The sequence below is a fragment of the Narcine bancroftii genome, chromosome 4, assembly GCF_036971445.1.
Source record: "Narcine bancroftii isolate sNarBan1 chromosome 4, sNarBan1.hap1, whole genome shotgun sequence".
NCBI classification, from domain to species: domain Eukaryota; kingdom Metazoa; phylum Chordata; class Chondrichthyes; order Torpediniformes; family Narcinidae; genus Narcine; species Narcine bancroftii.
In genome coordinates, this window is record NC_091472.1 from 273,857,777 (window position 1) to 273,876,293 (window position 18,517).

General features: G+C 36.0%; 1 protein-coding gene across 22 annotated transcripts in view; it reads right to left on the reverse strand.

Annotated features, from left to right (window-relative positions):
- arhgap15 (Rho GTPase activating protein 15) overlaps window positions 1–18,517 on the reverse strand; it is an 826,317-nt gene that overhangs the window by 595,285 nt on the left and 212,515 nt on the right. For all 22 annotated transcript variants that reach the window (XR_011356680.1, XM_069935033.1, XM_069935042.1 and 19 more), the window contains exon 6: window positions 14,522–14,609. Coding sequence is in view for 21 of the 22 variants with exons in the window: in XM_069935033.1 (XP_069791134.1) it covers window positions 14,522–14,609 (88 nt within the window). In the remaining variant the exon portion in view is untranslated. The remainder of the gene's footprint in view (window positions 1–14,521; window positions 14,610–18,517) is intronic.

Sequence of the window (18,517 nt, forward strand, 5' to 3'; positions counted from 1 at the left end):
AAGTCTCCGGAGCTGCGAGTCAACAGATCGATTAGGTATCCCTTTGTGTCACCCACAGACTTTGTTTATAACTTCTGCAAAGGAATATACATCCCCAGAGCTAAAAAAAAATTGTGATATAATCTGTGAATTTATCATTGAGTAAAATGAGCTTTGCTCTACATTTTTCTTTAGCTATCTAATTTTAGAGAAGTTTTATTCACCTGCAGCCCAAAACCTAAGGAAAGCACAAATGCAAATATAATTATTTTCTTAAGGACTGTTTAAATTATACTATTTCAGGAGAATGCATGGCCACAACAGAACCAGCAGTTGCTGCTAGCATTTTAAAAGTTCTTCATAAAATGTAGATTATGTTTCTTTCTCCACAGAGGCTTCTTAACCTGTAGGATATTTCAAGCATTTTACTTTCTTAAAATGGAAAATAAAGTGTTAGGATGCCCCAAGGGTGAAAAAAAACACTGAAGTATGACAGTGAAAATCCATTCTCATTTGCTTCATGCCACTTTGTTTCCCATTATTGGATTTTATTTTTGCGAGCATTTCCTTCTTTAATGAATGACATTATCAAAGCCAGAGATTCTAAAATTTGAACAATGACCAAGTTTTGAAATTAATAATAATGTGCAAGTCTCAGGGAGAGAGTAGAAAATTAGTGTTTGAACTGAATACTCTATTATTACTATATTTTTGATCTGTTTAATAGTAAAATGACTGATAAAGTTACATCAAAAGACACTTTATACCAAATAGAGGTGAATACCTTTGATAATAAAATTCATACACAGTGAGAACAAAATATTGGCTAAACAAATGAAAAAAAAATTGTTGTCTCACTTTATGATCATGTAATGATCGCTGGCAACACAATTTAAAACAAATAATTTCTTTGATGCAGATTTCTACAACATATACAAATGAAACTAATCCCAGGTAGAAATAGGATGACATTCTCATATACAATTTTCTTCAATCTTCCTGTCATTTATGTAGAAGGATTTGAAAGTGTCAGTTTATTCCTTAGTCACTGCAGGAATAATGTGGAAGCAAATCCAATATTTAAGAAAATTAGGAATATCCAACATAAATGTCAATCATATTTATTGAAAAAATGTAAAGATTGATATAAAATATATTCGCTTATATTAACATATGGTATTATTTGTGGAAAAACTCATCTTCCTTGATCCATATAAAATCCAAACTATATTGTTTCATTAATAAAGTAAATATTGCTCAACACAAATAATCACATTACAAAAACAAAATCAGATTAAGTGGTCATTATCACATTGTGTTTCTGAGAGTTTGAAAAGTCCAATTGAAGAGAGGTCATAAATTTCTTCAAATCAATAATTAATTCTATACTGTCTACAAAGCTTTAAAACCATCTCTTAAGCTGCAAATGTAAAGATAGTGACCATCATTGTGAGTTAACAATTTTTGAAGCAAAACACAACATGCTGAACTGCTTTGTTTAAAACTCCAAGGTATGAACAATGGTGTTTATTAGACTGTATGAAATTTATAGATGGTGTACCCAAGTTCATGTCGACATAGAGCATAATACATAGGAATCAGAGTGAAATCAATAGATAGTATTGATAAAGCATTTTAGAGAAACCATTCAGAAGGACCAATAATCTTCTAATGTGAATGTTTCAACTTTCTGTTTGGCTAACCCCAGAATTCTAGGTTTCAAAGAAACTGATAAATAATTTTGAAATTTGTATTATCATCCATTTTCACAGCAAATGAGCCTCAAAGAAAAAAAAATATCTGTTTATATTGATGTTTCAAATTAACATTTGGAGAAGTGCCCGGGCCCTGGGATGAGTACCACGGTTGGAATAAATTGGAGAAGTGACAATTCTGGATTTAATTGGGAAATGAAAATCAGATGAAGATTACAATCTGAAAAATGGCCTCATACATTTTGTTCTTCTCTTCCATTTTACTTTGTATTGCCTATGGTTGCACCCCTCCACTTCACCTTGTTATTAAATTTCTCGCCAACAATGCAGTTCAATATTTGTGCGTAGCTGCAGTCATAATGATAGGGCAAGTTACTGCCAATGCCATCATTGCAGCATGAAAATAGCAATGAGTTCAGGATTTCTATGCATTTTTATTTTCACTCCAACATTTAGAACTTTCTGTTTCGGTGGATCATGAGAACTTTTCAGATTTCATATTATTTTCATTCTATGAAGAGTAAGAACACTTTACAAATCATTGTTGTATACAAAATGTTTGTCCCCATCTTTTATAATAGTTAAATTTAAAACAATCATAGAAAATACACTCATCATACAAAATATTGATTGTCTGAATAAATATCTAGATGTACATGAAAAAGAAGCAAAGACGCCATTTCCAAAGTAACATCTTGACAATTGAACCATTATATTGGTTGCTAAAATAATATCAAATAACTGAAAACAAATGAAGTGGGCTGACATCAAATATTGACATTATTGTGCTATAAGGTAGGGTTAAAACACCTATGTAAATGCATAGGTTTAATATCATTCAATCTTTTGGACATTGTAAACAAGTTCCAGATAATTACCAGACAGATATCATATATTCTGTCTATGGATTCACTAGTTTACTGATTGGTAAATTTGTTTATCAGTCTTTTTATTGCTTGTGGTATTTGAGTAGAACTCCCTCAATGTATGTAAACTAAAGCATCTGTAATGGAGTTAGAGCCATTAAATGCAGTGCTGAGGCTCTTTTAACTGTGTTTTAGTAAACACTAGAACAGCCTAAGTGATTGTATAAATTCCACTTATCACATAAATTAAGGTTTACTGTCTAATTTGTTTATATGCCTCTGTTATAGCTTTCTCCTTGCTGTCACTGAAGCTTCGACTGATTAGTAAAATTATACTCAGTGCAAGGTAAACTTCATTTGAATTCATAATCTGATTCTATGTTCTGACATATCTAACTGGAAATAATGCTTTACATAAGTGTTCTGGTGCACTGTTGCAGTTAGTTTTAATTTATATCATTTGCTTTTGACAATGTTTTAGTGATGATGACTTTTTGTTGACCCTGAGAGCTCCTGTTAACTTTTATCAAAATAAGATGCACTTTTCGTTTCACATTATCTGAATTTTCTCGTCTTACATTTGACCGGAGGCATGATGGCAATGCAGCAGTAAAAGTATTGGTTTCATAATCTCAATGTTGTACATTTTGATTTCTGTGGTTGCTCAATAAGCAAATCTGCCAGCTTTTCCACCCAATAAACTATAAAATCTGCTCAGGATTATTGCTTTGATTGTACATCAACTCTGAGATGCATAACTGAAAACCTACTTAAAGAACAAGTTGGGAAGCAGGCTGAGGTGACCAGAAGGAAGCAGCTTTGAATATGTGATTACAGACACAATGATAATTAAAAGATTTATAACAAACATGTACATCAAGCTGTGAGAGAAAGAGAACGATGAAATAAGCTGTAAATTCAAACAAAAGTGGGAACAAGATCTAAACATAAAGATAAAAAATAAAAAATGTGAAAAGCTATGCTCTGGAACTATGAGAAATACAATAAACACGAGGTTATGCATGATACAATATAATTGGTTACACAGGCTATATATCACGCCCCAAAAGTTAAATAAATGGGACCCAACAGTATCAGATAGATGTTTTCGCTGTAAGAAGGAAACAGGAACAACAGTACATGCAATTTGGGCATGTGAGAAAGTGGAAAAGTTTTGGGAAGATCTAAATCAGGTATTAAATAAAATCTCAAAAAGCAACATACCAAAAAATCCAGAGATCTTTCTTCTAAGTAACATAAGAAGTAAAGAATTAGGCCTCAAACTGGATGAAGCACAAAAAAGATTTATTATGATAGCCTTAGCTGTAGCAAAAAAATGTATAATGTGAACCTGGAAATCAGAAGAGAGCCTGAGAGTACAGCAGTGGTACATAGAAATGAATAAATGTATTCCATTGGAAAAAATAACATATAATTAAAAAAAATAAAGTCACAGTATTCGAACAAATTTGGGAACCATACATGAAACACAACAGAGAGGGCCTACCGCAGACTTCCACTCCCTAAAATGATAGAATGAGAAGAAGACGAAATGAACTGACCCAGTGTGTAAAAGTAGATGACACAATTTTCTTGTTTATTTTTATTGTGTGATGACATTGTTTAATGGGTTTATTGTATTGTATATGTTGAACGTTTAGTGGGTAGGGAGGGGGGTGGGAAGGAGGGAGGGGGAAAAAGGGGAGAAAATGACACTGTATATTCTAGAGGGAAATGTTTGTGTGTATTTTGGTTAATGTGGTTCATAGTGTGAAAATTTTTTTTTAAATTAAATATCTCTGAGATGCATGCCTGAGATCACATGCATATTCTCAATGTTCAAAATTAGTTTATTGTCATAAATATGTACAAGGTTCAGATTCACCAACGTAATTACAAAAAAATACAACAAAAAATGAAATAATAAGCATCACATTTTTAGTTGCAGTCAGTGCAAGAAAAAAAACCTCGTGCAAACAGATCTTTAAGTTGTTCTGGGATGGTTTATGGTTACAGTATGGGAGGTTCAAGAACCTGATAGTTGTTAGATAAAAATTGCTTTGGAACTGGAGTTGTTGGACTTTAGGCTTCTATACCTTGCTTACACAAAAAAATCTTTTTGAATTTTTCAGTTTTGTTTCACACATGGAAAACACAATTTTGTTATTCATTTGAATAAAAATATCTGACATTAAGTCTTATTCATAGCAAAATGAGTTGCGGTAAGGAATTTAGCAATGCATTTATGAGCATCTATTGGAAGGTCTGGAAGTTAGACATTCAAATATTTCTGATTGTTTATTTATCATCTAATTGTCCCATTACAACTTGATGAAACAACATTCTCAGGCATAACACACATATGGACAAAAGTTACTTAAAAACAATGTATGTAAATATATTAAAATACATATTATTAAGAAATAGTAGAGTCATAGAGAGTTGTTATAGTAGACATTCAGCAGCCTCCCTGCCCATGGGAAGAAGCTGTTCCTCAGCCTGGTGGATCTGGTTCTAATACTTCTGTATTGTTTTTCCTGACAGGAGTACCTGGAAGATTCTGCATGCCAGGTGGTAGGGTCCTCACATATTTTGTGAGTCATTTTTCAACAATGCCCCTTGTAAATCACATATGGGGGGGGGGGTGGTATATAAAATAATTTATAAATACGTCATACAGGAATGACAAATGTTAAGGAAAGGAGCCACTAATTTATGTTGAATGACAAAAGATTTGTTAGCCTTACACAATTACCATTAATATAAATGGAAAGGAGCCACTGCCATATGCAGTCTGATAAGAGATCTGTTAGCCTTATAGATAGACAATTACCATTCACATTGATATATTTTATATTAAATATTAATATGGCTTTTAAAGAAATAGATTGTGGGGGGTGGGTTTAGTGTAGGTCACTTCACAAACAGACATTATCATTTCACAAAAGACATCACATTTGAAATGCAAGAGGTATGCATAAGCAGACTTTATGTCCACAGTGAATTTACAGAAATCTTGAAGAATGCTTATGGAGACGTCACAAGTAAGTGTTAATTGGACTGATGTGGAATAAATGGATAATTGTCTTTAAAGCAATAGATGGCCAGTGTCAGCAATCTGTCTGGTTGCAGTTTGCTGTTCTAAGAGGGGTCATGTGGTTTTGCAAGCAGGGAGAGAAAAAAATCGTGATTCTTTGGAGAGAGAGAGAGAGAGAAGTCAGTTCTGCAGTAGCTTGTGGAGGCTGCAACATGGCATGCTGACAGGCTTGTTGAAAACCCTATTGTGAAAACAGATTGTGAGCTCTGAGTTCAGCCTGTTGAAAACCCTTGTAGTCTTTACAAGAGGAAGTGGCTGGCTAGAGTATTTCTCCTGAAATAAGGGAAACAAGAGGAACTCTGTGGTGACCTGCAAGAAGAGGTTATCATTTGGAAATCCCCTGATGAAGAAAGTTTCTTTGGCAAGACACTGAAGTGGCAGATCAAAGGTAAACAGTTTGTGTGTGTGTCCAACCAGCAACAAATCTCTCTCTGAAACCAATGAGAACCTTCCTGAGAGGTAACCAGTTACATTTAAACATCAGAGCCTGATGAACATTCATAAATGTTAAATTCTGTGCACAGTATAAGAATTGCCTGATACTAGTGAACTTGGAGGAGTGAGAAGTGAGATTTGACTGTGAATCAAAGAACTTTCCTGAACATATACACATTACATTCACATGTGCTTAGAATTAGAAGGGGGTTGTTAGGATAAATTAAAAGCAGTAAGTTAAAGTTTGATCTTGTTTTTATGTTTAAAGAAAATTGAAAGCTACATCTGTTTAAGTAACCATTGGTCTTGGTGAATTTCTATTGCTGCTAGATTTTGGGGTCCTCTGGACACGTAACAATATAAACAAATGCAGAAATATCACACAGGAATGTCAAATGCTAAGAAAAACATCCTTTGCTTTTTGTGTGTTAATGATTTGATTTACCCTACAGATAAATAATTGGCAATGGCTAATGAGAATGTAACCAAAGTTACACAGAAACAAACCCTCGAGATGTTACCTTAAATAAGAACCAAATCATAAACAGGATTAACTGTTAACAAGATTAAATGTTTGATGTCAGTAATTCACATTCCTAAGAAAAAAAAACAATTAAGATGGATGTTAATAAGAAACAGGAACAATCAACTTCAAAACAACCTGTTTAACAACTTGTGAAAAATATACCAGCAAAAATAACCATATAAGGTGTGCCAAAATTTTGTGCACTTGTCCACTTCGAGACTTAGATTGTTATTCTTGCACCTTTTCATGAGATTTTCAACCTCTTCTCTATATTTCAACCCATCAATGTTGCTGATGAGACCAATTACTTTTGTGCCATCTGCAAACTTCATGTCTCTGTTGGAGCTGGATTTGGCATTCTAATCATGGGTCAGTAGCATTAACAGGAGTGGGCTGGACATATAGCTCCCCACTTGGCCATTCTTAGCATGATGACGCTTGACGTTCTGCTGCCAATCCAGACAGACAGGGGTCTTTACACTAGCAAGTCCAGAATCCAGTTAAGGGAGGGTTGTTGAGTCCCAGCCAGCACAGCTTCTCCAAATGTCTCTGGAGTATAATTGTTTTATATGCTGAGCTTAAGTCAATGAACAGCAGCCTGCCTTATGAGCTGCAGTTCTCCAGGTAGATCAAGATGAATGGGAGAGACTATAGCATTGTCAGTAGAACAGTTCCTTCTGTAGTTAAATTGAAATGGCTCCAGTGTCTCTGGGAAGTATACTTTGTTACATTTCATCACCAGATGCTCAAAGCATTTCATAATGGTGGAAGTCAGTGCTACTGGGTGGTAATCATTGAGGCCTTTTATTGTCACCCACTTTGGTGCCAGGATGATCATTATTATTATGATTAAATTCATCTGAGATTATAAAAGGAGCTCTCATGATCATTGTCCCATGATAATTATGGTGGAAAAAGGAAAAAGAGGAGCAGTTAATTTATGAGATAGCATGATATGTTCTTCCAGTCAATAATGGAGCTGTTCTATCTCTGATATTCACTGAATTCAAGCCTCAATTTGTCAGAAACACAGCTCATGTTATCCATTCCTCCTGAGGGTCTCAAGGAAGTTGTGCCAGGTTTCATTCGAATTAACTGTTTTAATGTTTGCAATGTGGACGCTCCTTCATTGTTGCAAGTAATTTTGCAGGGCAGCATGGTGGGTGTAGTGGTTAATGTAATGCCTTTACAGCTGTAAAGGATTGGGACTCGAGCTGGGTTCGAATTTCACGCTGTCACTAAGGAGTTTGTACATTCTCTCCGTGTCTGTGTGGGTTTTCACCAGGAGCTCCAGTTACCTCCCATCATTCAAAAATATAATGAGGATTCAGGCTAATGGGGGTAAATTGGAAGTACGGACTCAAGGGCTAAAATGACCTGTTACTGTGGTTTATGTCTGTATGTCTAAATAGATGTGAAGGTTTTACTGGCTGGAAAAAGTGAGCAACTATTTTCTTGGAAAATTCCTCTACAGAGGAGAAAGGTGATACTTGTTCAAATGAGAATATATTTAAGTACCAAAGACAATGCAAATTTTTTTTAAAAAATCCAAATTATTTTCTCCGCCATCATAAAAAATTGTTAAACTTCCATTGAAATTCACTGTATTTTTTCACTAATTATTTTTAAAAAATGAATTGTGGTGAAATAGCTTGTATCTGGTAAAATCAATTCATTTCTCATGAACCTCAAAGTAATATAAACAATGAAGAAAATGTAAACTCGTTAGTTCAGCCTAAATCTAATTTTTCTCTTTTAAGTCTGTGAAGTAAAATGGTCAGGGAGTTAGCCTGATCATAAACACGGCCCTGTGCTCAAAGTGAAAGAAATAGAATGGTGAAACTTTGCTCATTACTCCCTTTTATATTCAATTAAAGAATTCAAATAGAGAATCTGCTCCTATCATTTACTCTCAAAATCCCAACTTAAAAAAAAATCCATGCATTATTACTCCAAGTGATCTACTCCTCCAATTCTTCCTTGCATAAAAGTTGAAGTCATCCGAACATTGCAGTCATGTTAGAACACACAGACACAATGCATTCCATTCAAGTGCTGACAAAAATGGCTCCCTGATAAGACAAATGTCAATTCCTTCATAACGTTTTCAATGATCTTTAATGTTGTTCAGTCCAAGGATCATCTGAACTATCTCCCCTGCTCCAAAGCCAGTCTCCCAAGCTTCTCCAATTTTTCAAGACTCAAAATCTAAGATACTTTTTTGTCATGCAATAAAACAAAATATGTTATATTACACATTTCCTTTAGTCTGCTGTAAGGCATTCAAAAAATCACAATTAGTATTGCCCGGAGGTCCTTACAGTAAGAGAAAGAGAAGCAAAAGAAATTCCCTTCAGGGACACAGAATGTCCATGGATTCATCTCCAGCACTCTCGCAGACTCTGCAACCACACAGACCTCTGTTTTTAACCATTTGCAACTTAAGCTCTGGATTCACTCACAAAGCCTTTAATGCTTGAGGCCTTTCGGGACCCCTTCTTGCCGTCAACACCCTCTCTAAGCCCAGTTCTGATACCAGGATCTCATTAATCAGTCTTCAGCCACATATATGTGTTCTTCAGCCTCTGAGCCCCTCTCTGGTATGTTGCCATGGTTACTGTCCTGCAGTGTCATCTCTTATCCTTCTCCTTCCCAATGAGTGGATATTCTCCCCATTTCTCGTGTCCTGCGCATATCCACTGCTCCCCCAGAGTCTGCAACCCCTCATTGCTGCTGCCAAGCACAGGAGCCACCATTTTAGACACTGACTCGAGGTTACAGAATGGTAAATAAAAACACCTTCAGCTCCTTTAAAAGGCCATTTAAAGCCTGTATGGAGTTGTTTTGATTAGAAAAGAGCAGTTAGATCCTGTGGAGGAACACTGAGTCTCCACTCCCTGCTCTCCTCAGGTCCGCATCAATGGAAGTGCTGCCATTATGCAGCTCTGGCTATGCTGCCATACCTTAAACATGCTCTCTCTCCCTTTCTCTCTCTCTCTCTCTCTCTCTCTCTCTCTCCCTCTCTCTCTCTCACCCCCCTTCCTTCTCCCTCTCCCTTGCAAGTTAAGTGATATGCACAAACATTTCTTACTTTGATAGGAAAAGTAAAATAATCTTTTGATTCAAAGAAATTACATTTCAAATTATTTCTAGAATTTAGAAATGTTTAAACATCTGCATAGATGAATTGTAATCATTTAACATTAGTACAGTAAGGTGATAAAGAGCACAAACTTAAGAAGTGTCTTCCAAAATAATTTGGTCAAAAAATTACCTGGATCACTATGCACTGTAATTCTTATAAAGAAAAAAAACCTTATTTCAGGGAGAATATGTCTTGGAGGCAGGAAGTAAAGATATAGTACTGTTAAACCTCTGTTATCCAGCACATTTGGGGATTGGTAGATGTCGAAAAAGTGTATTTCCAGTTGCTTGAGACCTACTCTTATAATACCTAACTAAAACACCTACATTAAGAATAAACAGTTTAAAAGGCAAAACTATACTTACGCTGAGAAAGACAATACTGTACTTACGCCATACAAACTTCACTTGCATGCATATATAAACCTTAAATCATTTTACTTTATTTTCAATCACATTCTTTGCAAAAAAATTAACTGTTGCTGTGCTCCTCCATGGAGCCACCCAAAAGACGAACAGTAACATTATAGATAATTAAACCCCCCTCCCGTCCCTGAGGTGACTCTTACTAAACAGGGATAAGGAGACACTAAGAGAATCCCCCCCAATAGCAAGTGGCATCAATCCGCTCTTCATCCTGGTTTCACAAAACTTTATCCAAACAGCTACTATGAGCAAACACAACCAAGGCAATCCGCTGGCTGAATATTTGCTCCCATCTTCACCAAAGGTTTTGTTTCAGAGAACATTAACTTTTGCAATTTTAAACTTATTTATTTTCATATATTATTTTATTCTAATTCATTTTAATTATTTAAAGTTATTTCCTCATTTTTTTTGCTGGTTGCTTGAGGCTGCTATTTGCTTGAATTCCAGATACCGGGGTTTTACTGTATGTTGATTGTTAGGGAGAGGTGGATGACCTCTGAAACTAGTAAAGCAAGCCATATTCTCTGGAGGTTAGAAGAATGAGAGGTTATCTCCTTGAACCAAATAAGATCCAAATGAGACACAAGATACTTGAATCTGGAGCAAAAAAAATGTCTGCTAGGGGAATTCAATGCAACGAGCAGCATCAATGTGAGAAAATGACATGTTAATGTTTCATGTCAGAACTCTTCACGTTTGAGCATTCAGAGAGGAGATAGCCAGTATAATGAGGACAGGGTGGGAGTGGTTGGAAAAGGACCATTAGGGGATTGCTGAATCAAGTGGTAAAGGATGACAGACCTTGAAGGGTCTGTCCTTGGAGGGTGAAAGATGGAATTGGGAGACAGAAGCAGTTTATTGGCACTTTCAGGTTCAGCCATTTGTTACCATGTTAAGGAAACATTATATTGTAAGTTAAAACACAATGTTAGAGAAACTTAGCAGGTCAAACAATGTACTTTATTTAGCAAAGATAACCAATGTTTCAGGCTTGAACCCTTCATCAAAGTGTGGACAAAATGTACGCTGGCACCTGAACAAAAAGAAGGAGGGGGAGGGGCAAGGAAGGAGCACCATCCCACAGGCAGCAGATAGTATGTGGAGAAGAGAGGGAGGGCACAACAGCAAACAAAGGGAGGCATGGGTCTGTGAATGAAGAGGGAAGGGGTGGAGAACTGGAGTTAATAAAACAGAGGGACAGAAGGGAGACATTTTATCAAGCAGAGGATTCTGAAGGTTTGGGATGCTACTGCAGAGGATTGCAGATATTCCGTCATCTGAGTATATTTAAGGCAGAGTTTAGTAGAGGCATGGGGGGGGGGGGGGTGAGGGAAGTTGACGAGTAAAGCTATGTTGAAGTAAAGGTTCATATCTGACATATTGAGTGGTAGAGCGCACAAGACCCATTGTAGCTGACAAGCTGCTTTTCTTCCCATGTGAAGCATCTGGATTATTTTACCAGACTTGATGCAAACATATTCTTATGTACATTTCAAAAGGATTTAAATATTCCAAAAAAATCACCAAGGAAATTAGGATAATATAAAAATTACAGTAGCTAGTTCAGTACAGTGTTTTAAAAGTGAATTGGTGTAATGATTTAATTATTTCAAATTGTTATAAGCACAAATAGAAAACAGAACATTCTTTCCAAAAATGTTTATTTTCCCCAAGTTATTTAATTAATACTGTTATGGAAGGAATTTTTGAATTCTTCGGAAAGTGGAGATGTGACAGAGCCATATTTGTTGTTCATTTCTCATTGTGTTTGTTCTGAGTTTCAGCCATATTGGAGGCTTGGAATCACATACAGATCAAAGTGGGTGAGGTAGGCATGTTCAAATCCCTCAAGGACATAAATGAGCCAGTTGGGTTTTTTATAATAAACTCATATTTTCTTGATTTCTACAGCTGATACTGGCATTTCAAATCTATGTTTATTTAATTATTATAATTGAAATTTATATTATGTTTTAAAGATTTATTTATCAAAAGTCTCATTTCTTTTTAACAACTGTCAGTTAAATATAGATTACAAAATATTCATTTTTTCTTTGTTATTTACAGATTTGAGATTTTTTTTGTGATCTCAATTACATACATTTCCTATGAGCACTGTTAAGAATTTAATAGATGTAATTTTTAATTTACAACCTTTTTATAACAATTCAATATCTAACATTTATGGCCTGTTGTTGGGAATAAAAGAGACTCCTTTAGATTTTTTTTAAGCCTGGGAACAGGACCTACAGCTGAAGAAACTCTGAAGTAGCCCATAGACCTTATATGTCCAAAGTCTAATTATCTTGTTTTTATGCAGATGTATCTCCTTGTAGTAATAGATCCAGCAATGGAGATGTTTCATTAGTTCATATGTTCTGGACATGCCAGAGCCTTGAGAAATACTGGAATGAAATATTTCAATGTTTTTTTCTCTTCTTTTTAAAATTAATTTTAAGCCTAAACCTTTAAGCACCTTGTTTGGTATTGTTGGAGAGAGTGGCATAGCTCTAACAGCATCTGATTTGTGTGATTTAACTTTTACTTTTCTTGTGGCTGGGGGCAGTGTTGCTCAGATGGAAGGACATTACTCATGGTTACATGATGTCATGTCATGTTTAAATTTAGAGAAGATTAGATGCTCAATTTCCGATTTGAATTCAAATTTTCAAACACGGTGGGGACCTTTTATGAATTATTTTCAAAATTTTTGATTTAATATAAATGCAGAAGTGTTGGTAAATAAGGTAATTTTTATTACTTTGATTAGGATTTATTTTTTCCTCCTTTCCATACAGCTTAATTTTTAGTAGTGGCTTTAGATTGTTTTAAAAATAAAATAATTAAATATTACTGTAATATAATTTGTTTAATTGAGAATACAGGGTACCTTGGATGAACTGGTATAATCTAAGTGTAATGTACTTTTTTTTTATACATTTAATATGTATTCTTACATTCTTTGTATTTTTCAATATGGAACATCAATTTCAATAAAAAATATTAAAAATGGAAAAGAATTGAAATTTCCCATCTGCCATACCAGAATCAAAATTCTTTTCTCCAGATCTTTGACCATTCTGCAACTATAAACTATTAAATAATCTATTTGCAGACCAAGTGTGCTATGTCATGGAGGAATTTGCATTTTAATATGTAAAAAAGTTCGCACAAACTCACAAATGATAACTTCGCCTCAGAAAAACAATGCAACTTCAAGAGCAAATTACATCTCGACTGAGTTAAACCCAAAGTAGGAACTCTACCCTATTGCCTCCATGTAATTTATTTTGCTGAAGAGTTTAATTCTTGACACCTCAGATTTAATAATTGTAAATAAGGCCAAATTAGAGAATTAATTAGATATTCATCATCCACAAGTGTACAAAATGTATTAACTACTGGGTATATTTTCTCATGTACAGCAGAAAGTTTAAAAGGCCAAAATATTTGCATAATTATGGATATTTTTGGTTATTAATTATATTGTTCAAAGTTATAAAATGAATGAATTTTATGAAATATAAATTAGACAAAAACAATTTCCCAATTTTACAAGTAACTGTGAACTTACTAAATTCAAGTAATGTGTTGCATTCATATAACTTTTTAATATTTCCTCATATTATCAACATAGTTGGAGAAGAAAAGTACTTTTCACCCATTAAAGCTATTTGCATCAGTGTTCAGTTCCTGTCTTGTTCAGCATTTCAGTTCCTTTGATGGATATCTTGGTCATTTGTCAGAACTAATCTGAGACTCACATGCTACAAGCTGCCAAAATGTCTGGATGACCATCACAGTGTTGGATTTTAGTCATTTGCTACATCAAAAGAGCTTATTCATTTTGACTCCTGCACAGAGTGCACCTTCCCAGCCACACATCACTTCAATAAGGTCTGGCAGATTCCTCCCATCCCTGAGAGAATTAATCGATGGGCTATTGTCAAAAGCATCTCTCTTGACCCGCACTATGTCGCTATCCAAGCCCTGGACCTAATCACACATGGAGGTGTGTGACCGTCTTTTCCTGGAGCATCCTTTGGCTGCAAGGTAACAACTGCTGCCATACAATACGATTCCTTGATATTTTGTTTACCGCTCACATCTGTCACAGTTAGTTATTAATGCTGACTTCATGAGGAAGATTATCAGTGCCCTTTTGTCTTTCCCAAGGCTTGCTTTTATTCAGCATTGCAGTTACATGTGTCCTACCTATGAACTGACTAGGCAGGAAGCTTGAGACACTTAGCTACAGATCAAAGCCTTAATGATGAGTGCAAGTCTCACTATAACAAGATGTCACAATATATATCTTAGTAGTGCTTACCAAACTGGCTAAAGTTTGTTGTTTGCTTTCTTTGTAGAATTCAATTTTGTCTCCCTCAAGGCAAGCCCAAGAGCTGGTCCAGTTTTTTCTGAAAAAAAAAAATTTTGATGCCATCAGACCAAATGTCTCAGCAGTATCGATCAGTAATAATCATTAATATCCTATGAATTTGACAATTAATAATTAATCACACAAGAACGTAATCTTCAGAACTAAAAGCATTTCATTCTTTCATTTAATTTCCATTCCTCTCACCATACCCAGAATAGCAGTGACTGCCACAATCTTGATGCTCTTGATATCTGATGTTCCATTGAAGTTTGGGTTTGTTTTCAGATTGCTGATATTCAAAAGAAGTGTATAATTGTGAGAGCAAGTGTAAGCATTCAACTCATTCTTATGATCCTTGTCATTCTGTACCAATTTCCAGAAAGTACCTCAGCGATGCAAGCTTACAACAATTTGTCGCTACGTATCTGTTTTAATGATAGTAATCCTATCAAACATTAGTGATCTGGAAGAAGGGACAGAGTGTTGTTGCTAATGCTACTAAAATGTCTGATAAAGCAAATGGTACAAAGGATATGAACAGTCTACAGAAGTTAAGTGAGTAGGGAAGTGTCTAGCAGATGGAGTACAATGTTGGTATATTTGAGGTTATCCACTTTAGAAGAAATAATAGAAGATCAAATTATTATTTAAATACCAAGAGATTGCAGCATGCTGCCATGCAGAAGGACTTGAGAGTGTTTGTGCATGAATCACAAAAGGTTGGTTTGCCATTGCAGCAGGCTAAGAAGAAAGCAAATGGAATGTCGGCCTTTATTGCTAGAGGGTTTCAATTTAGGGGCATGGAGGTTATGCTGAAACTGTATAAGGTAATGGTGAGGCCACATATGGAGTACTGCATGCAGTTCTGGTCCTGCTTGAGGAAGGATGTAATGGCTTTGGAAGTGATGAAGAGAAAGTTCACCAGGTTGGTTACAGTGATGAAGGAATTAGTCTATGATGAGAGATTGAGTCATCTGGGACTGTACATGCTGGAATTTAGAAGAATAAGAGGAGATCTTTATGGAAACATATACAATTGTGAAAGGCAGGATAAGATAGAGGGAGGTTTCTGTTGGTGCAGGAGTCGAGAACTAGGGGATATAGCCTCAAGATTCAGGGTCATAGATTTAGGATGGAGATGAGAAGGATCTGCTTTTCCAAGAGGGTGGTGAATCTATGGTATTTGCTGCCCATGAAGCAGTGGAGGCTACCTCAGTAAATATATTTGACAAGGTTGGAACTGAGTAGAGGAATTAAGGGATATGGGGAAAAGGCAGATAGCTGGAGATGTGCCTACCACGACATCAGCCATGATCTCATTGAAAGGCGGAGCAGGCTTGATGGGCTGGATGGCCTACTCCTGCTCCCATTTCTGATTTTCTTATAGAACAGAAACACACCATTAATTTTTTCTTCACATTTTCCTTCTTTATTATTTGTGCATATATATATTTCACCTGAAATGTCTGTCATTACTACCACCAAAGTGCCTATTAACTTTATTGTAACCCATACAGATATAACATAAAATGTTACAATTGAAAAATAGGTTTGAACTCATTTTCCCCTTTCCATTCCTGAGTTCTGAGTCAGGTGGGGTTCAAGTTCCACTTGCCTTGATTACCTTCCAGTACTTTTGCAAGATTGCCATTCTTCATGACAAAGCACAGGCAATGAGCCTTGGCAGGCTATTTGATTGTGATGTCATCTTAGGCAAGCTGATCCTGTATTCAACTTATGTTTGTACATGAGGACAATCAAAAAACCCTTGCTTGATTATGATTGAGTTAGAATGGTTGTCATCCATTGCCTAAGGACAATGAGACTCTTAGTGTCTTTGATTGAATTGAAGCAACTCAACCTTGACAGGAGATCAAGTGGGCAAACTTCCAAGCTGGCATTGCTCAGTTTGAAACTTTGTCGTGCATCTCCTAACAGAGCCAAATATAGTGAAGCATTATCCTCAATATTCTAATTTTGCTTCTTTTTAAATACAGATTATTTTCAACATGAAATTATAAATGCGATGCAATTACAGAGTAATTCCAACACTATTAGAATCTGGCGCTGTCTGTCAGGAGTTTGTACGTTCTCCCAATGTCTGCGCGGGTTTCCTCTGGATGCTCTGGTTTCCTCCCACTGTTCAAAATATTCCAGAGGTCTAGGTCAATTGGTGTTAATTGGGCAGCATGGACTCATGGGCCAAAAGGGCCTGTTACCATGCTATATGTCTAATTTTTTTTCCAATTATGTTTTCTTATTAACATTAGGAGTTAAGGGGGGGGGGGGGCGTGGCAAGATGGCGTAAGGATCAGACATGCCTTCCAGTCCTCTCCTGACTCTATCTTATTGTTTTGTCTAGAAATGCCCGTTAAAATTCTTTAAAAGTTTAAATAACTTCAGAGCTGTTAATTTAACTTATGATGGTACAATTGGTGGAAAAGAGCAAAAAAAAAACGACAACAGATCATCAAAAATCTACATTTTCCAAAAGTTCAAGTTTTGGAGCCTACTTACAGGAAAGACACCGGGACTCAGCGTGAAATGGATTCCAGGAGAGAGGTACAGTGTTCGGATGTAGAGCTCTATGTTACATCGGTAGAGCCCCCTAAAGAGGGTGCCAAACAGCCTTCAGAACAAAGAGTTACTCAAAGGCATTTGTCAACTGTAGAGATGGCACTGCAAACTGCATCTCTTGAGATACAAGAGCCTATACAACTTGATGTACTGGGAGAATTTAATACATTATGGACTGGGGAAAACCCCGGCCAGCGTCCTCCAGTCATTGCTGGAGAGGTTATGGCTGGGGTTTCCACATGCAGTCATACTACAAGGAAGGCAACCAGAATGAAGGAAGGAATAGAAGATCCTTTGGAGAAGAAGCAGGAATCTGTTGAGCCAAAATCTCTTCCAATTGAAAAGATTTTTGTGAATCTTGAATCTAAATAATCTTATACAATGCAGGGATTATTCAAGATTATGACTGAACTTGGTACTAGGTACATTCTCAACAGATGGCTGAGTTTGGAGCTTTTAAGTTTGAAGTGAGAGATAAATTTAATTCGTGTGAAGAAGATATAGACGAAATACGGGATCAAGTTTTTGATGTGACCAAAATGGTCGAAGACTTACAAACTCAAAATAAAAATTTGGTGAAAAAGATTGATTATTTGGAAAACCAATCCAGACGGAACAATATAAAGATTATTGGTTTACTGGAAGGTATGGAGGGACCAGACCCAAGAAATTTTTTTACTGAATGGATTCCGCAGGTGTTGGGTCAAGAACATTTCCCAGAAGGTATAATACTGGAACGTGCTCACAGAGCCTTGCGTAGAAGACCTATTTCAGGTCAAAGTCCAAGACCTGTTTTGGTTTGTTGCTTGAATTATTATGACAGAGAAATAATTTTATGAGTGGCTATTAGAAATGCACAACAGAGAAAATCACCCTTGATGATTCAAAATAATCGAGTTTTCTTCTATGCGGATTTGAGTCAAGAAGTTATGTTCCAACGACGGGAATTCAATCCTGCTAAAGAGTTGTTGTGGAAGAAAGGTTTCAAGGCAACCTTTAGATATCCAGCTGTTTAGAAGGTTTTTCAAGATGGTTGCCAACCAAAGTTCTTTGATTCTCCAAAGGAAGCTATAGCATTTGCTCAAGAGCTGCCAATTACTCAGTTTCAACAGAGACATAGTCCGCCGCGATCTCTAAGGAGACAAGAGATGGAAGAAAAGAGCCGTGCTCCAAGAAGGAATGGTGACTTGGCAGTTGGAGCTGATTAAAAGAAGAGTTGTCCTTTTTTTTTCTAATGTTTTTTTTTTAAAAAGGGATATTAAATAATGATGGTGTTAGTTTAAGATGAAGTGAGATTTGGGGGAGAGAACTGGATAGGCACTATTTCCTGAAAGTCATCTGCTACGTGTGAGTTATCTCACACCCATT